The 20,228-nt window shown below is 52.8% G+C and overlaps 1 protein-coding gene across 1 annotated transcript in view; it reads right to left on the bottom strand.

Annotated features, from left to right (window-relative positions):
* Positions 1 to 16,438, bottom strand: part of Vstm2l (V-set and transmembrane domain containing 2 like) — a 29,940-nt gene extending 13,502 nt beyond the window's left edge. The window contains exon 1 of the mRNA XM_034495443.2: positions 16,212 to 16,438. Within this exon, the coding sequence (XP_034351334.1) occupies positions 16,212 to 16,332 (121 nt within the window). The 5' untranslated portion in view covers positions 16,333 to 16,438. The remainder of the gene's footprint in view (positions 1 to 16,211) is intronic.
* Positions 16,439 to 20,228: the final 3,790 nt, after the last annotated feature.

Genomic DNA, 20,228 nt, shown 5'->3' with positions numbered 1-20,228 from the left:
AGCTTTGGGGAGCAAAAGCAGGCTGGGAGTCTTGCTGGGCTCTGCAGTCATGAGTGTGTGTGTGTGTGTGTGTGTGTGTGTGTGTGTGTGTGTGTGTGTTGGGTGGGAGAATACATGTCTGCAGGCCATATACTACCATCCACCATGAGCCAGTGCTGCACAGACCTGGTCTCCAACACTCATCTCCCCACCCGACTACAGAAAGGGAGCTGAGAAAAGAGAGGAGGCTGCCCACATCCACGTGAAACCACACTCTCCACCTACATCTGGCCAGGCTGGGTACCCAAGATGGCTGCTCCTGTATCCCCTATAGGGCAGCTGTCATCTTAATTGTCCCCCTTTTCCCAGATGAAGCTGGGGCTAAGAAAGGTTAGGCAACTTGCCCAAGGTGACAGAGTGAGTCACTGGTTAAACTGAACCCAATTTTAGAGGACTTCAGAGTGGGAGCCTGGTCCAGATCATCTCTAAGCACCCCTTCCAAGCCCCAAGCCTCTTCTCCTCACCAGCCCTCAACCTCCCAAGGGCATCTCAGACAGGAGCTCAACTGTGAACCTTCTGCTCTTTAACCAACCCCAGGTTCCTTCCAGATCAGGTACCTTCTGAGGCCACAGTGTGTCCCCCGGGGGGCTGTAATACTAGATTTTGGAGGAAGGGTATATGTGTTCTCCAGCCCCAGGGCCTGTACCCGCCTGGCTGACTCTAAGGGAAACTCAGGGAAGACAATTAAATCCAGCATCCACAAATTAGGATTCTGTAGGAGAAGGAACAGGGGCTTGATTGAGCGTGACATCGGCTGCCTTTCTGCTGTTAATTGGGGCAGCGATACACTCATTAACCCTAGGCCCTATCGGGCATCAGCTGCAGGGACTGGTGCTGAGGTCTGGTTGAGTCAGGCTTTGGCTTCTGGAAGGTACGAATGAGCTGAGACCAGTCCTGTCTTTCAGCATCAGGCCCTTCTAGCCTGCTCCTGGCCTACCCACACAGCTCTAGCTTTGCCTTCAGTCCTGTCAGCTTGCCCCTCACTGATTGACCCTGGCCAGCCCCTTTTCCTCTCTGAGCCTGTTTATCTGCAAAAGAGCAGGGGCTGCTGAGAGAAACGGCACAAGACAGCATATAGAGTAGGTGTTTGCTCAGTAACCCGCCTCTCAACCCTGACTCCCTAGAGATGCATCGTCAGGCATCTCATGAGGTCACATGACAAGGGAGCATTTCTGGCCCCTGTGACCACACATCTATGAGTTGTGGCCTCTTTTCCCCAAAGTCACTCCTTCCTGAAGCCACTTGCACACCTGAGGGACTTATCTGCCCATGAATGGGCGACCAAGCCTATCTCCCTGCTGCTCTGAACCCAGATCGCACATGCACACACACATGCACACACAAACCACACATACAAACACACACACAAACACACATACACACACACACACCACATCCTTTAGCTCCTCTTGCATGGCTGTGCTTAGTAGGAAAGGTGCTGCTGTCAGGGTGGAGCCTCTGCCTACACTGAGAAAATTTCTAGATAGTTCTGACATACTTAAAAATAGTCAATATGGGGCTGGAGAGATGGCTCAGTGGTTAAGAGCACTGGCTGCTCTTCCAGAGGACCTGGGTTCAATTTGCAGCACCCACATGGCAGCTCCCAACCGTCTGTATCTCCTGTTCCAGGAGATCTGACACCCTCATTCAAACACATTCAAGCAAAAACACTGCATAAAATGAAAATAAATACATTTTTAAAAAAAAAAATCAGTGTGACAAATATATGCCCTGAGTATTTTACTACGTTTTTAGAAGCCCCCGGTGGCTTTCCTGAAGTCATAGCAGCTGCCCCTAAGTGAACATTTCATAGCTTGTATCTGGACCATGCCCCCACACAGCACTTCCCAATCCTGGGGTGTTCACTCCCGGTGAGGTCCCCTCCATGTGCTCCCAGCTTCCCTGACCTCTTCACTAGCCTGTTGTCTTTGGGTTTGTCTCTGTTTTCATTCACCATCGAACAGAAGCACAGGCTCCAGAAAGCAGGGTTTCAGGCTCCAGAAAGCAGGGTTTCAGGCGGTTTCCTGCTTGGTCCCAGCCCACCAGGATGATGCAAGGCTCACAGCAGGTGTTTAGTGAACCCCACCATGCCCCTGCCACACCCCTGCACGAATCCACCCTGAGCCTTGTCAAGCTGCCCAAGAAAGCACAGCTCAGAGGGCCCAGGGCCATCAGGTCCAGCACCCTGCTGCTGCATAAAAGGCAGAAAATGCATTCCACACCCTAGTTTTTGTACAAGAGATACCCCTCTCCCTTCCTTCAGGCCCGGTTAGGTGGACAGTCATCAGTCTATTTCACTGAGAGTCCTGGTGCTCAGAGAAGGAGTGGCTGAGCCTGAGGTCACAGAGCGGGAAGGCACAAGCTCACAGTACCAGGGCTGGCTGGGCAAATCTCCCTCCAGAACTGGCATTTTTATCTAGGCCTCCCTCTTTTTTCAGTATAGGAAGTGTGACACTTGGGGGCCATTCTAGGGAGGCTGCTTGGGACCTACCCCAAAGCTGTATCCCCTCCCCCTCCACCCCTTTCCGGTGCCCCGCCCCCCAACCCCATGGGGATAGATGCTCTCCTGATCTGTTTACAGAACCAATCCTCCCACTGCTTAGGAGAGGGGCAACTCCCTAAGGAGGGGCAGGTGAAGAGGGACTACATTGGTCGCCCCGGACAGAGCTCTCCTCCCTGGAGACAGTGTGTGCCCCGAGGGTCCCCTCAGGGGAGGTTTCTTCCTGGGTCTCTCTCAACCTGATAGATTGCTGGCACCTGGAGGAGAGGTGTGTAAAGTGAGAGGACTGCCTGTGTGCTCCTTGTGAGAGGCAGATGGGAGGAATCCTGTCAGACGGCTGAAGGCACGTGCGTGCAGTGAGCTCTAGTGGGAAGATGGCTGCCTGGATGCGGGAGGACTGAGAAAGACCAACTCTGACCCCCTGATCCCCAGAAGAAAGGCTCTGCCTCAGAAAGTCCCGGCCTTCAAGGATCACACAGCGGAACACAGACACGGGGCCCGCTGTATGAACAAAGGCTGAGACAAAGTGTGGGTGCTGTTGAGGGCGTGTACTGTTTCTAGCGGCCATGAGGCGTGGCATCCCCCACCCCTCCGGGCTTGTCAGACAGTGGGAACTGTGGAAAGAGGCACAGGGTCTGGAGGATCCTGAGGAAAGGTAAGCATGCATCGGCATGAAGAGTCAGAGGAGGCTCGCGGCTGAAGGGACAAGCTTGGACTTCAAGCCAACAAGGCTTCACGGTGAGGGGACGCTCAGAGCAGCCAAGGGGCCTGCTACGGGCAGATTTCCTCATCCGGCTTTGGAAGGCGGCCTCCACTCCTCCACAGGGTGCCTGTACCATTGGTGATATTATTTACTTAATATTTATTTTCAAAGCGTCTTTCTCATTTTACTTAAATAAATTCAGCTTAAAGGGGGACTTTTATTACTGCCATAAATGGGAAATCAGCATTGCTTGCCATTCATAGAGGGGACTGTAAAAACCAACACCAGGCATGGCAGCTGTCATCAGTGAATCTCAGCCGGCAAGGCTGCTGTGGGGCTCCTGCCTCTGCCTCCAGTCTGCTCCACGAACAGGGAGGTGGGGGAAGGGGAGGTGAGCCAAGAGGTTTGCTGCTAAATCCAGAGTGGCACCACACAGAGACATTCTTCTCCATTCAATAAGGGTTTGAGACATAGGTTCCTCTGAAGGGTGGGTGCCCATGGGTACCCCTAGTTTCCTGGCTTGGTTCCATCTCACTGGCCTAGTACCACAATCCACACTTAGAACTCTGAGGCCAGGCTGGTGTTGTGGTGCCACAGACCCGAGCCTTTGTCTGCCGCTGCCATCAATGCTTTGTGTCCCCTCCACTTTGTGATATTTGGGGTGCTCAGAACAAGTGAGGAGACAACTGAGGCAGGAGCCCCTCTAGTCTGTTCTGCTCCAAGCAGGGGCGCCCCAGCTCAGAAAGCTGGCTTCCCTCCAGAACAGAAGAATGAGGTGTGCGAGTCCAACAGACACAGACACAGAATTCATGAATTTTGAGTGAAATGGGGACCCTCAAGCTGGGTTTTATCCCCATAGGAGTCAGCTCCCCTCCTGCACAGGAGCGATACCCAGTGGCTGTCTCCTGTCCTATCTGGTGATCCAAGGCCAAACGCTTCCCAGAAGCCTGAGGCTCCTCGGCCCTGTCCTCATAAGTGTGGCTGTGCTGGCCTCAGCAGGAAGAGAACCAGGAGGGAAGGTAAGGGGCTCAGGTGGGGAGCCCAGGAGTCCCAGGTCGGGGTGTGAGCTATAGCCCGAGGTGTGGCTATCTCTGAGCTCCGGCTTCTACTTACTGCACTGACCGAAGGCTTATTTTGAGGAGGAGATAGATTAATGAAGGCAAAGAAGCAGCTTGGTGTGTGGGCCATAGCAGGTCCCCAACACCCACTGTTCTCTGGTAGGATTATTCATTGATAAGGGTTAGACATGAGCATGTTCACACAGTGGGGTCTCTGCCCACCCTGGTGTCTGTGTGTGTGTGTGTGTCAGTTGCCACAACTAATACAAATATGAGGAGAATACCTTTGAATACTTAATTGTATGCTAGGTGCCCAATGATGCTGCGCCTCAGTTTTCTGTATCTCAATCTATAAAATGGGAATGATGACAGCAGCTGCCTCAAAAGATTGCTGTGAGATATAGTACTGCCACTATCTAATAGCGTGGTCTGTTTCCACCTTGGAGAGCTATCTCCTTCTCCTTCCCCAGTGCTGGGATCAAAGGCATGTGCCACCATGCTCAGCAGCCCGAGTTATTTTCAGCTGAAGTGAAATTGACTTAAAATTAACCAACCCAATAAAGGATAAAGAGTTGCCGGGAGAGCCACAATATTCTACAAGCCTCCGTGCTGTCTACTCCCCACACAGTCTCACTACACCAAAGGAAGCCCTGAACCAGCAGGCAATTCCCCCTGCTCCCCCGTCCTCCAGCCCTGGCAGCTGTATGTCTGTCCAGCCTCATTGGATTGGCCTGGGCTGGGCATTCCTATGTAGTCAGATGTGGTGTTCCACGATTGGCTTCTTTCACTGAGCACAGTGGCTTTGAGGGGAGTGGCAGTGTCTCATGACATTTTGGGAGGTTTGTTTTTTACATTTTTATCTATTTTACTTTGTGTGAAGAGTCAGGGCTTGTATCACGGTACTCATATGGTCACAAGATCTTTTTGGAAGTCAGTTCTGTCCTTCCAGCGTGTGGGATTGAACTCAGGTGGATAGGCCTGGCATCTTTACCCACGGAGCTACCTCACTGTCCCTCATTCCTTTTGGCACAAATCAATCCTTACCTCTTTTCTTCCTTCCTCATTACCAAGAGAGGGTGTCATATGTGTCCCAGGCCAACGTCTAAATTGCTCTGCAGCCACAGATAACAAACATCCTTGAGGCCATGATCCTCCTTCCTCTGTTTCCCAAGGACTGAGGTTACAGATGTGGGGTACCATGCTCAATTACATGGTACTGGAAAAAAAAAAAAAAAAAAAAAAAAAAAAAAACCTGGGGCTTCAGATACACTGCTAGGCACTAGGCAAGCACTCTATCAATTGGACCGTGTGTTTCTTTCTTCTTCTTCTTCTTCTTCTTCTTCTTCTTCTTCTTCTTCTTCTTCTTCTTCTTCTTCTTCTTCTTCCTCCTCCTCCTCCTCCTCCTCCTCCTCCTCCTCCTCCTCCTCCTCCTCCTCCTCCTCCTCCTCCTCCTCCTCTTCTTCTTCTTCTTCTTCTTCTTCTTCTTCTTCTTCTTCTTCTTCTTCTTCTTCTTCTTCTTCTTTTTTTGCTTGCTTGAAACAGGGTCTCTCTCACTTTGTAGCCTGTGTTGGCCTGGAACTTCCTTTGTAGATGAAAGTTTTAGGCTGGACTTGAACTCACAGAGATATGCCTGCTTCTGTTTCCCAAGTGCTGGGACTAACAGCCTGTGCTGGCCACCACTAAATTCCACCCAATTATTCCTTTAATGCAGTAAGAATTCTCTCCTGATTGTCATTACAGCCAGGAAACATGGCCCTTCTCACTCTCCTCTTTACTTATGGGGAAATTGTGTCACGGAGAAGGAAGGAGCCTGCTCAGTTTCTTGCCAGGCCCCTCAGACAGACATACCAGGCCCCTAGACAAGCATCCACTGAGCAGGCAGTGCTGTCATCCCGCAGCTGGGGGGCAGGGATCTTCCCAAGGCCACCACCACATGGAGGGAGATGGCAGTGGAATTACACATCTAGGGAGATTTAAGGAAAGCAAAAATATTCTGGCACTTGCAGGACTGTGGGAGTTGATCAGGCTTCCCCGGTGGAATTCCTGCCTCCTCCTCCCACACAGGCCACAGGGAGGGAAAGGCAGGCAGGTGTGGGAGGCCCAGGGAGGAATGCCAGGGCCAGTGGGAGGGAGCCAAGAAGACCAGAGTCCCGCTGGCTACAGGCCCTCTTTCTTCTCAACCTGGCCGGTCCTGCAGAACGAGTAGGGGTCCTTTGCCCTGATGGCTAGTGGGGCTCACTGGTGTGAACAAGGGCCAAGATCTGAGAGTCCCACAGTGTGGCTTCAAAGCTCAGGGATAGGCAAGAGCAAGGAGCAAGGATGGAAGTTACCCTAGGTCATAGGAGAGAGGCAGAGATGCAGCCAAGAGAAGAAAGAAGGGCTGTGGGGAGGTCAGAAGGATCCCCTGGCGTGTCCGGGGCAGGAAAGGGAGAAAGGCAGAGATGAGGGCAGCAAAAGCTGCAGAAGCACACACCCAGGGTGCGCCTGAGCAAGGCTCTTGGGTAGCTCAGTTGGCAGGAACAGAGAAAAGACGTCTCTGATCTGGTGCCCCAGACCCTACCCAGAACCTCAAGTCTGCCAACTCACAGCCCCTGTTCAACCTGCCCAACTGCACCTGGGATCCCCGAGGTGCCATCCAGCGAGGACTCTGAAGACAGACAGACCAGGGCTGTAACTCCCACTGCATACTCTCATCAGAGTCCAATCCTGACTCATCTCTGTGTCTCTGTTTCTTCAACTGCAAAATGGGCATGTGAGGCTCACACCAGCTCCAAGGAGTCCTTGACACACGGCTGGGGACTCCTTTGCCGTTAACACCCTCTCATAGGGTGGGCTTAGTATGGCTCCTGCCTCTCCAAGGCTCTACTCTTCTATTCCTTGTGAGAGGACTAGCTTAGTTTGGCCTCTCTAAACCCAAGGACAATTCTAGAATCAAGAACAGAAGGGATTCTGCCCCACCTGGGGGCTTTTACCTGGGCCAGAGGCACAGCACCAGAAAGCAGAGAAGAGAGTAAGAGAGGAGGGGCATGCAGGACTCCAGGCCTGAGCTAGTGACCGGGGACCCCTGCCGGACCCCTGCCTGCAGGGAGTCTAGGCACATAAAGGAACCAGTGGGTGACTAGCTCTGCCTGGGGCCTTCCCTGGGCATTAGCTTGCCCCTCCCTCTCTGAGTCTGCATATCCAGAGACCATTAGTGTGGCTTTGTTTTGAGTGCTGTCTCCACTACCAAGAGCTCTGGCCGCAGGGCCTCCATTAGGGACCCTTTCCCAGGGCCGATGACAGGCGGCAAACAGCTCCCCAGTGAGCCGGCAGTAATTGCTGCTGTCTCCAAGGCCGGAAATGATTTTTTTTAAAGCCCCACAAAGCAAAACAGACACCTGGCTGCATGCTTTCTGCTTTCCCACCTCAGCCAGGAAGCAAGCCTGAAGGTCTGAGCACAGGGGGTAATAGAGACTCCTGGCGGCCAAGAGTATGCTGAGGAATCCAGGCTGGGGGCCCAGGCCCACCGTGCCTCCCAGAGCCTCAGTTTTCTCATCTACAAACTAAGCTGTGGAGTGATGTCAAGGGTACCTGTGGCTTGGAGTGCAGGAGACCAGGAGAGCTAGAGGGAAGGACTAGAGTGAGGCAGGCAGGGAAGTGCACAGGTTTGTGATGGGGAGGAGCCTGGCACAGGGGTGAGCTGGGAGAGAACACACTCTATGCACTTATGCAGGCATGCATACACACCGGTTCCGACCTCCTCCCCAGACGACACTGTCGCCCTCTCCAGATGCTGAGCCAGCATCCCACAAGCGAGAGCACGCGCGCGTGCACACACAGTGAGCCTTGAACTGTACTCCTGGTCTTCTGGTGGGCAGCATCTCCTCTAGCCTCCCACACCTGCCCGAGCTCCTGTCCCCCACACTGCAGCAGCCCTGACCCAGGCTTTCCCACTCTCCGATGGAGTGTGTGGAGACATGGTTCACTGCTTGTCTTGCAGGCACAACGATTTGAGTTTGATCCCCAATGTCATAAAGGTGGAGGTGATGGTGTGTGCTGGTATTTACAGTGCTGGGGGGTGGGGCAGGGATAAATGGATCCTTGGGGCTTGCTGGATAACCAGCCCACCCTAATCCATAAGACTCAGGCTAAGGAGAAACCCTGTCTCAAAAAATCAAGATGGTCTGGGTCTAAGGAGGACCATCTAAGGTTGTTTTCTGGTCTTCTCTACATGTGCACACATGCATACAACAGTGCGTGTTCTCCTTAGACTCTGACAGAGGATTACCGTCACTGAGAAAAGTGGGGAGCCACTGGGCAAGTTGAGACCCTCTGAGCCTCAGCAATTGCTCATTTATTCATTCATTTATTACTCGCTCACTCATTCATTCATTCATTCACTTATTCATCCATTCTCATACATTCATTCAGTTATTCACTCATTCATTCATTCACTCATTCATTCACTTATTCATCCATTCTCATACATTCATTCAGTTATTCACTCATTCATTCACTCATCTGGTTGACATTTATTGAGTACCCACTCTGTGTGGGTGTTTTTGAAATAGGTAATATATGTATGTGGTTCTGAGTTGTCATTGATGAGGTATGTGGTGTGTGTGTGTGTGTGTGTGTGTGTGTGGTATACAGACAGAGAAGAGAAAGGTGGGGGCAGGTGAGGGACATCACAGAGAAAATGGGAAAAGCAGACACAGAGAAAGGAACAGAGATACTAAGGCAGAGAGGGAAACTCTGGAGAGACAGAGTAGCAGGGGAAAGTGGGCCAAGGGAGGAAGACCAGGCAGATGGCAGGCACAGCACCTGACAGGTGGCACTGCTGACCCCAAGCTGTTAGTTCTCCAAGGCCCCTTTGATCTCCTGAGCTAATCTTCCAAGGGTAGTGGAGGCTGACCCTGAAGCAAAGGCCACGGAGCAGAGGGTCCCAGGCTGGCTCCTCGGTCAGGGAAGCTAAAGAATAGCCAGACTCCCTTACAGCCTGCCCTCTCTCTAGCTACAGTCACCCAAACACGCTGCAGGCATGCATTGAAGCAAAGCCGTCATTACCTAAGCTAGGAATCCCAGGTGGAGACACATAAACACCACACACACTTACAGAACCCCAGCATTCTCCCAACAATAGCAGACTGGGACTCTGGAGTGTCCTGTGGGTTCTTTCAGGCAGAGTACAGCACCCCCAGTACCCTGGCATTCCGTCCCCCATGACAGCCTCACAAGCCAGGGCACCGAGCCAGGGCACTGTCAGGTTCAGGACCAGGGACTGCCTATACACTCTGCTGGCAGCCAAGCAAGCAGCTGAAAAACGCAGGCGCTTGGCTGTATGCTCTTCGCCTAGGCTGAGCCTGGCTGTGCCCTGCCACAGCTGTGTGTCTCCAGGTCAGTCATATCTGACCTCCCCTCAGCATCCTGATCTGATGAAGAAACTGGGTTGCCCTTGATTCTGTGGTTATGATCACATGGTGAGAGAAAAACGGAGAAGTGTGTGGAGAAAAGACTGGATGAATGGGCTGCAGACTGGGGGGACGCTCAGCCCACCCACGCCCAAGCCCCCCAACTCTATTCACATTTGTACTCTGGGCAGAGCATGGGCTTTGGAGGGATTTTAGAAGCCTAGCATTTAGAAGCAAACTCAGCATTGTCCAGGTGGGGAAACTGAGGCCAGGAGCAAGGCAAGCAAGCCACCCAGCAAGGCAGGGGCAAAGGAGAGCTGAGCAAAGCCACTGGTGTGTCTGCTCACCCCTTTCTGACGCTAACGTTTCACTCTGAGCTGGAGTAAAGGCATCAGGCTGATGTTCCCCACCCCAACACAGCTTCCAGTCTCCCCTCCCACTCACTCCTAATCAGCCCGTGGCTAGCTGGCAATGGGCCAGAACTTTATGAACACTTGCTGTGTTCAGGCTTCTCCACCCTCCACTGACTCGGGATAGGAACCTTCCAGAAATAAAGAAGAACCTGTCTATGACATCCCCAGCTAAGGGGTGGCTGTGTCCTGCTTGCACACTTTTTGTGCTGGGAAGTCCACTCTATGCACTGTCATAGTCCAGAGGTGAGTTCCCTTCTCTGAGCTGTGTCACACCTTGTTTCCCTGCTCTCTAAGCAGTCTCACACAATCTACTTTATTCCTTCTGGGTACAGTTGTCTGTCTTTCCCACAAACCCGACAACTCCCCATGGCAACAACCTTATCTGTCCACTTCACCAATAGTTTCCAGGAGCTGGATAGCCTGCCATGAGGCAGGTGCTCAATTGGTATCTGTCGAATAAATGAACAGCTTCTAACACTTGGCAGCTTCCCCCACCAAGGTATAGCCCTGGCATGCCCCCAAAGCTGCCCATTCCCACTCTGGATGCCCACAGCCAGGCCTGGGTACCACCTGTAGTCTGATGTTGTTAATGGTTTCCTATAAACAAACCCACTATTTTTAATACCCGGTTAGTCTCATCCTAAGCAATCATATCTGTGAAATCACAGTTTTGATGTGCTGGCTATATTTTCCAGCCCACATTAAAATAAATGCATAACTATTAAAACGTAAGAGGTTTGTCTGGGCTCTGACTAAGACTGGCTCTCAGGGAGGACTCAGGTTTGCTGAGGCTCAGGGGAGGCTGGGGGGGGGGCTTGAAACTGAAGTTGAGGTGAAGTAGAACTGAACTAAGGCCCCAGAGGTCCTACTGATGACTTCCAAGGAGGAGGGGACATACTCAGCTGTGTGTGTGTGTGTGTGTGTGTGTGTGTAGGGGTAGGGGCTTGAGGAGAAGCTGTAGGCTCAGCCTCCCTCCTTCTCCAGGATACCAGGCACCACAGGGAGTCAGCAGCTGGGTACTGATCCTATATCACAGATGGTCACTGTCTGGATGACTTCTCTGGTTTAACCCTCTGCTTCTTTTCTGATGTGCCATCGGATCAGGGAGGAAGCTCACCTGCCTGGCAAACACATTCCATAAGCACCCAGGGGCTGGGCCCAGGCTGCCCACAGCAAAGTGAAGTCTGTCTTACCCGGCCCTGGCTGTGACCAGTAGCCTTGAGGAGAATCCAATTTTGTAAGATTTTTACTGCAAACTTGCGATATTTAAATTATCTTAGTGTTTTAGAAATATATTAATACAGAGGGAGCAAGTGTGAGAATTTGTATCTCAGACCTTTACCTTCCATCCATCCATCCATCCATCCATCCATCCATCCTTCCTTCCTTCCTTCTTTGCATCTCCCTGAGCTGGCTTCAGATGCTCTTTCCACAGCCTCATCAGCTGTCAGTTAGGCCCTAAAGTCTCAGAGAGTGGCTGAGCACCTGGCTTAAGTCAGGTTACCTCTCTTCCCCCCCCCCCCCCTCTATTCCTTCTATCCATAACAAAAGAAAAGAGAGATAAATTTGGTGGCTTTTCCTTTTAAGAATGTCTTGCTATGTAGCACTGCAGGCCACAAGGAAACTCCCCAGTACCCTTGCTGTCCCTGTGTATAACAAGGAGTAGAGTCCAGAGGCCACCTGTAGCTGCAGTTTGGCAGAACTGGCCCCTGGAGTCTGCTGCTGGGCAAGGTGTCATAAGCGGCTGGTGTGAAGGCCTTGAGGTAAACCATTTCTGAGGGCCAATTTCCCATAGGAGGCTGGGCGCCCTCAGCCCAGGCTGAGTATTTATGAGAGTATTGATGGCATAATCATTAGTGTAGGAGACTAAGAAGAACACACATTTTTAACATCAGAACCTTCAGGAGACAGGACTTGATTTTTTTCAGTAATCCAGCCACCAAACCAGCCAGTTTATTGATGGTGAGCTACCAACAGTTAGGTAAGGAACCCGGGAAGGCCAGAGACAGTTTTTCAATGCATGAGCTGCATGTCAAAGCCAGGAGCCCCTCCTCCAGGGCACCCCACTGCTTCTTCCTGGCAATGCAGAGCACCTCAGAGTAGCAATCACTCACTGGTCTGAGAGCCAGGCCAAACTGGGGGCTTTGTCTGCACCAGGGGGACATTAATAATTGAAGGTGCGAGGAGGCTGGGTCGGGGGCTGCATGCTGCAGTGGGCTTTCCAGGCTTCTCTGTCTAGAACACTCCTCCGTAGGGAGCCAAAGCAAGCCTGCATACTTGGCGATTCCCACTCTATATCCCTAGCAGGTTGGGGGTGACTATTTGAGGCAGGGGTTCCATATCTCCAGATGCCAAGAATTGCCCAGGATCTCATTAAAATGCAGATGAGGGCGGGGACTGAGGTGTAGCTCAGTGTGATAGCTCTTGCCAGGCACGGACAAGGCCCTGGGCTTGGTCCCCAGCACAATTAAAAGAAGGGAGCATGAGATGGCTCAGCAGGTAAAGGTGCTTGCCTCCAAGCCTGACAAACTGAGTTCAAACCCCAGGACTCATGGTGGCACAAGACGACCAATTTCTGCATGTTTCCTCTGATCTCCACATGTACACCTCAGCAAAATAAACAAATGGAAAAAAAAAACACAAAAAACAAAAGGAAGGAAGGAAGAAAGGAAGAAAAGGAAGGCCTATGGTCTGGGGGTATATACATTATCACAAATATCCTGGTGGGCTCAGACTAGGGCCTAGAAATGTCTTCACAAAGCTTCTCCCTGTCCTCACCCAGAAAAAGTGCAGGAAGTTTAAATATGGAGTCCAGTAAGATCTGCCACCTTCCAGTGCTTCTGGTTCCTCTTGGTGGAACTCTTACCGGTCTTACCGGTTCCCTGGGGAGTCCCCCTGGAGTTAGGGCTGTGCAGAGAAAGAAGTTCATTACAGGATCTGGCTGCATCTGGCCAAAGGCTGGCCTCAAGATGACAGATCTGGAGTCACCAGCACACTTTATTCTGAATGTGGTCCTCCAGACTCTGTACAAGCACAGTGACCTTGGCTGAGTGGTAGGCTCTCTCCGAACTCAGTTTCCTTGAGTGTCTAATGCCAGCCTCACACAAATGATGCCGGCCTGCATGAGTTCACAGTGGCACGAGGTCTGGGCATTTAGAACACACAGTCAGCATTCCGTACACTGTAGCTCCCTCCCCTCCCGCCCCTGCTGGGGGCATAGCAGTGAGCTGCCCTTTTCTTAAGAGGAAAGCCAGAACAGCTGCCATTACCATGTAGGAGGTGTGAGTCTCCCCATCCAGTCTCTGAGTGCTGGGGTTCCGGTGACTTCTGAGAGCCCGGTACCATCCATTCTGTGAGCCTTTGCATTGCTTCCTTTGAAGGAGGTTGAGTGGATGTTGGGGGTGGGGGGGTTGCTTTCGGGAGTAAACAGACATTCCCACTGACCTGCCTGGTCACAGACACTCCGTGTGACCACCCCAGGGACAGACAGGTGCAAGGCAATAGCTGGTGGCTGGGCAGGATCAGGTGGAGCTGGAGCCATGAGCTGACGCCAGGCTAAGCAGTTGAGGCTCTTGAGCTCACCCTCAGGAATCCCTGCTTTGAGCCCCGACCCTATCTCCTAAACCCACAGACGCCATCCTGACCTGGCCATATTCCCTGAATCAGCTGAGGACACGTGGAGCCCAGGAATAATGAAACGATCAGGCTCCAATCTGCTAAACAGCAATTTCAGGGCCTTTTCAGCACACACAGCTTTTATCAAATTGGTATTCTCCTCCTGAACACAAATGGCTTATTAGACATGACCCACTTATTCGCCGTGTCTCACTATCATTAATAACTGTTTCTTTTTGTGATTAAGTGAGTGGCTCCAGACCCTTCCTGTGGTGACAGGGTGCTGGGCCCGGCAGAGGGGCAGCTGTGGGGCTCCTTAGCAGCCAGTACTTGGTGACTTTGAGCCTGGCAATGTCGAGAAGGCAGCCTGGCCCCTGCAGAGCAGCGGGGCTGTTTCTTGAGGAAGAGCGCAGAGGAGGTCCCAAAGGGTGACCCATTCACCCAGAGACACAGTCAGGAGGAGATCATATTCCCAGAAATGGGTCCTGTCCCCTTTGCATCCAGCACCTCCCCTGGGCATCCTTTGGTCCAGAGTAGGGATGGAAAGATTAGTGGGGCTGTGCCCCCCTCAGCGCAACTGGCACCAGGGGGCAGGAGGAGACTATCACACAAAGGAAAGAGCATGCTTGCTCAAGAATGACCCAAATTCTGAGGTTCTGGTGGCCCAAAGACAATGAACATAGGCCTCAGAGTTCTATGTTTGTACCTCAAGGGATCTCAAACTCAGAAAGGCAAGTCCTTCTCGGAAAGGCCTCATAGTATAAGTTTTGACAGTGCCCAGGAACTGAGCTGGACGGGCAGGCAGGAGGGCAGAGAAGGGAGGAATTCCCAGTTTCCCCTGAATGAGAAAGAATGTGACAGGGAGATGAATGTCCTGGACAAAAGTGCTGCTTCGCCTGACAAACCCTGGAGCCAGCCTTGGCTCAGCCGTTCTCTCTCTGTGTGACCTTGGGCAACTCCCTTCACCTCTCTGAGCCTTGATTTCTCATCTGTAAGTAGAGCATCAAAATAGTCCTTTCCCTGTTTGCTCCCTCTCCTGCCAGGTCAGCAGAAATCGTGATGGACACAAAGGTATGTAACTGCGAGAGGTTTCTGTCCAGTGTAGCCAGGTGTACGAAGATACAGGGATCCGGGCTTCCCTAGGAGCAGGGATTCTGAGCAAGGCTTTGAAAACCCCTCCGTCTGGAGCAACCCCATCCATGCAGCACACCTGTAAAAGGCCTCGCCTGGGTTTCGAGGCTCCAGCACACACCCCCAATTCACTCCCATCAAAAGAAACCATCCTGTTCTCAACCCTTTGTTCAAACCTTCCCCAGCCTGGGCACACAGAACACAGCATGCGTTGCTGTAGCCTCTGCTGAGGGAAGGGATGGACCCAAGCAGGGTCTCCCCTGGTTTCATCCATCTCTGTCCCATAACACAGCATGGCTTAGGGGCAGGGAGCCTCCACAGTTGCCTGCCTCACACCACCCAACTCTGCTGCCAACTTGGCTCCTGCGTGGAGGGAGCTTTAGACATTCGGGCAGGCAGTACTGGGGGCACCTGCTTTGCTGGAGTTGAGGTTCAACATTTCAATCGACTAGGGGCAAGGTTGAGATGGGGTGCCCAAGATGGGGTGCCCTGTAGGATTCAGGGGGTTCCTGCTCACCTCCCAGGGACAAACAAACGCCCTACATTCCTCTTCACTCCCAGCCTCTGGCTGGAAGGAGTGACCTCAACTACTCCACTGTATCCCAGCTCTCGGTCCTATCTCTTCATCCTCATACTGCTCCCATCCCTGGAATGCCACCCACATGGCAAAAGAAGCTTCCACCCAGGCTAGGAGGTCTTAAGCAACAGCATCTGGGGCCCCTCAGGACCATTCTCAGAGGTGGAAGGGATGGATCCCGATGAAGGGGACGCAAAGAGCAGTTTCAGTGTTAAACCCACAAAGGAGAAAGGCATCCGGGCAGAGAGAAGTGGGTGGGCAAACTGTGTGCACAAGTGCGTGCGTGCATGTGTATCCGTGTCTGCAGGCAGACAGGCAAGAGTTGTGGCGAAGCGAAGCGTGTGTGCCCGGGTGCCAGCTGGCAGGGTGAGCCACCAGCCAGTGTCTGATGCGTGTGCGTAGTGGGCACAAGTATATTTAACCAGCTAGGAGAGGCTCGGAGGGGGTGTGCATAGTTGTGAGTGTGGGATGCAGTGAGCGTGGCTGAGTGTGTCCGCGGCTGGAGACATCTGTATGGTCGCGGAGGTGTGTGTATCCGTGTGAGCGTGTACGCGAGTGGAGGGGGTCTTCCAAGAGCTGGGGCGAGAGCGAGTGTGCTCTTGGGAGCCCCTTCTCCTGGAGCTGGCCCGGATAGGAGCCAGGGTGGGTCCCCAGTCCCAGTAGAGGGCGCCCAGGAACTCTGGGCCGTGGCGCAGGTTCGATCACCACGACCGCCAAGTTGGAGCGGTTGCGACCGGGGTGGGGTTCAGTGGGGGGAAGTCCGTGGGGGAGGCGCGCGAACTCACCGTGTCCGGAGACATGGTTGTCCCAGGGCGCATGGCCTGCGGGCCGCGTGGCGCCGCCGAGTTGCAGGAAAAGTGCCAGGTAGTGGAGGGCGCCCAGCGCCGCGGCCAGCGGGGCCCCCATGCTGCGCGCTCCGGCCGGGGGGCGCCGCCGCCTCACATCGGGGCTCCGCAGCCCGCAGAGCCCGCGCCCTCCGTGCCCTGCCCGGCGCCGCCGCCGCCGCCCTCTCCCGCTGGCCCCGGCCCGGCCCCGGCTGCAGGCAGCCAGCGCACGCCCAGCCCGCCGCCTCCGACTGCGGGACTCTTCGCTTGCGCGGAAGGCCACTCCGCGCCGCCGCGCACCCGCCCTCCCCCTCGCTCCCCGCCCTGAGCCGGCGGCGGCGGAGGGATCCGCAGCTTGATTTATCATCAAAGTTTTGCCCAGGCTGGGATTTTTAAAGCGGTACTCGCAACTGGCCTTCCGCGCGGAAGCGGGGGTGGGGCGGGCCCGGGGGTGGAAGGCCACCTGGGGACCTGAGCCCTCGCAGGGAGGAACACTAAGGTGTTGGAAGCCTAAATCTGGTCATTGTGAATAAGGAGCAAAGCGTCCCAACTACCACCAGACCCGCGCGCTGGAGGGCCGCTCAACTTTGCTAGCTGGGTAATGCCGGGGGCCAGGGTGCAGCACAGGTGGATGGGGGTGGGGGACGCACCCGGGCTGAGACATAGGTGAGCTGGTGGTTTAAGCTCTGGCAGCCTTAGGATCCCTGTATGACCATGCGTGGTCTCTCCTGACTGTACCTCAAGTTCTTCGTCTGAGAAATGGGGACAGACGCCACCACCAGAAGCAGTAGGGGGGTCTTTGAAGTTAAGTGGGTAAAGTAGGGGAACATTGCGGCGCCCACACAATGTGGTTATTATTGTGGCTCCCATCTCTGGAACTCAGCAGTTAGTGGGGCTTGTAGCTTAGAGGTGTTGGGGTTCTACTCAGTGAACTGGATCGCCCCCTTCTGGACTGTAAGGCTCTCCCTAAACGAAAGGTCTAGATGGAGTGTGTGTGTGTGTGTGTGTGTGTGTGTGTGTGTGTGTGTGTAAACTATGAAGCCTCTTCCATTCCCAAGAGCTGCAGTCCAATCCTGATTCCTTCCCTGACCCTTTAACTGAGGCTTTTGTGACAGGAAAAGAGGGTTGGGGGTCATTTTAAAGAAAAGCCCATTTCATCAGACTGCCTTCTCCGAGGTTCTGCGAAGATCTGGAGTAAAGTCTCTGACCCGGGGAAGGATTCTTTCTGCCCTCGTTTCTTCTCCGCTTTCGCCGGCAGGCATGGTTTCAGCATTGTGGACAGCACCCTCTTCGTTTCATCCTTTAAGTACCGCGGACAGCGCTTCGGGCCCACTTAGATGCGAGGGTTCAGCACCGTGGACAGATCCCCACGCAGCACCGCAGGGGATCCAGCCGCCAGCACAGCGCACAATACCTAAAGTTTGAAAGACCTAAGAAGCGGAGTGACACACCGTGCTCGCTGTCTTTATTCTGTCTTCCCGTACCCCTTTCAGATATTATGGTAGATAGCACACGGTTGTCACCAGAATCAATTCAGTTTCCCTCCCTGCTAGGTGTTGCTCTTTAGAAGCAGAATTTCAGCACCACGGACATCCCCGCCAAGAGTCCTTTCAGCACCACAGACAGCTCCCGTGGGCTCAGCCAGCGGCACAGAGGCTGACATCCAGGACTCTTTAAACAACTCCTATCCGAGAACTTTCCAGAACACTGGGGTGGCAGAACTGGGGCTCGGACCTGAGCTTTCTCCGCTTCAAACGCAGACTGAAAACAAATAAATACATTTCAAAATATAAAGAGAGGCAGACAGAGAGACAAAAAAGACTGAGACTGCAGGGAAGGGCATAGCAAAGGGACAAGAAGTCTCAGGTCCTTCAAGAACATCCTCTAGGTACCATATGTGTCCTATCACTGTCAGGAAGCTGAGGCTCAGAAAGGTTGAACCTGTTGCCTACAGCAAGGTAACGCTAAGGGTGTGTTGATCCAGGCGGTAGAGTCCAGACTCTCGGGCATATATCTGAGTACCCTCCTCGTTACGGCTTAGGAAGGTAAAAACCAGGGAGGGCTTTCCTGAACCAGGTCCAAGTCCTCTGTCTCCCATCTGGGCTCTCCCATTACATCCTCCTGCAACAGTACAGTTTACACATCAAATTATACCCATGACTCCTGAGGCAGGGGAACCTGAAATGTCTCCATTTCTCCCCCTTTAATTAAAATTTCTAATTTGCTGCCTAAGATTTGGATAAGGAAAATGACTGACAGCTTTAGCAATGAACATCGAGGCTCCTGGTCCATCATGACTGGAGTGCCCCAGACTACACAGGGTTCCACCATTTACACTCCTGACCCCTGGGGCCAATACCCCCACCCCTCCTCTCACAGCCAAGGAGACTGAAGCTCAGGGAGACGGAGTTACTTGTGCAAAGTTCATGTATGAGTAGCAGAGACAGATGTGGAGAATCTCCAGGCGGTGTGCCTTCCTTGTGTCATTGCCTCTTGTCTGCATCCCTGATCTGAACGCAAAGCACAGACCCTGAAATGACTGCATTGGGCGAGGCAGAGGGTAACCACACACTGTCCCCAGAAAGTCTCTGGGAATCCACCAGGGCAGAACATTCTAATTACTCACAGGGCTCTGGAATGCTCCAGGAGAGAGTAAGTCTCCTGTCCCCGGAGGCAACTAAGCAAGCATCCAGAAGTCATGTGGATGATGTGAGGCAAATATCACTGCTGTTTCCCCTACACGAATGAGGCTTGGAAGGTGAGCACAATCTTTAGCTAGGAGAGGAGCTCATCTCAAAGTTGCTCCAAGCAGTGGGCCCTTGTGTTCTCACTGCCAAGTCGGCAGAGCTCACTGGAGACTCTCCACCCTCCCCCTGACTTTGGGAGGCCACCCCTCCCTTCCCTCCTTGAAAGGTGTCACTTGAGCACTGTGGCTCTGTCAGTGGTAACAGCCGTAAGATTTGTCCTTTTAATCCAGAATCAATAACAAATTTCATTTAAAAATAAATTAAACCAGGCATTGGAAATCATTCACCGTGTGGGCCAGGGCCCTATAGAGCACCGTCTAAATGGCTTCCTCTCGCTCATCTATCAATGTCACGAGGGGGGGAAATACCTGAGCTGCCTGATTCATGGGGAAACGACTTAAATGTATCAGGACCTAACAATGAGCAATGTAAAAGCCAGAGCCGCACCTCGCACACACCAATAACATGGAAGCGAGGCTTCATGGGCGCTTATCAAGACCCCACGGTCACTGGCTTTGAGGGAACCCATTTGTAAGAGGGAACAATGGCTTTAGGATATAGCTGCCTAATTTCTAGAATGCATTACTGAGCCCAGAGGAGCAATGGAATTCTATTAAAGCCTTATCTGCCATGGGAGGGTATGAAACCGGCAGGGAAATCCAGGCTTGGCACCGGCATGTCCAAGAGAGCGCCGGGGCTGACCTGGGAGGTGAGTAAGACAGCCCAGAGGTGGGGGCGGGGCAGGCGGGGCCCTGGGTGTGTGGAAATATGTGCATTAATAGAACTCCAGTTGCCAGCGATTACGTTTACATCAGCGAATAAAACTTGGCAATAAAACATCAGAGCTGCATCTCCGACAGCACCATTTATAGCCTGTGTATTTCACTCATTCTAACAGGAGGCAGGGAACTCAAGGTGTCCCCATTTCTCCACCTTTAATTAAATCTCCTAAATTGCTGCCTAAGATTTGGATAAAGAGAATAACTTACAGTTCCAGTAATGGCCATCGAGGCTCCTGGCCCATCACTGGAGTGGCCCTGACTGTACTAGGTCCCATCATTATTAAAGTGAAATATAGTAAGCCTTGTCTTCCTGGCCTCTGGTTTGTAAAAGATGGTACAGCCTCTTGTTAGATGCTGGCCCAGGCCCAGGTCTGCCTTGGTTATCATCTCTCCCTGTGTGAGCTTCCCCTCCACCAAGCATCCAACACTATGTACACATACACATTCAT

Source organism: Arvicanthis niloticus, chromosome 2, assembly GCF_011762505.2.
Source record: "Arvicanthis niloticus isolate mArvNil1 chromosome 2, mArvNil1.pat.X, whole genome shotgun sequence".
Classification (NCBI taxonomy): domain Eukaryota; kingdom Metazoa; phylum Chordata; class Mammalia; order Rodentia; family Muridae; genus Arvicanthis; species Arvicanthis niloticus.
The sequence above is the reverse complement of the archived record's forward strand: the minus strand, read 5'-3'. Positions and strand labels throughout refer to the sequence as shown.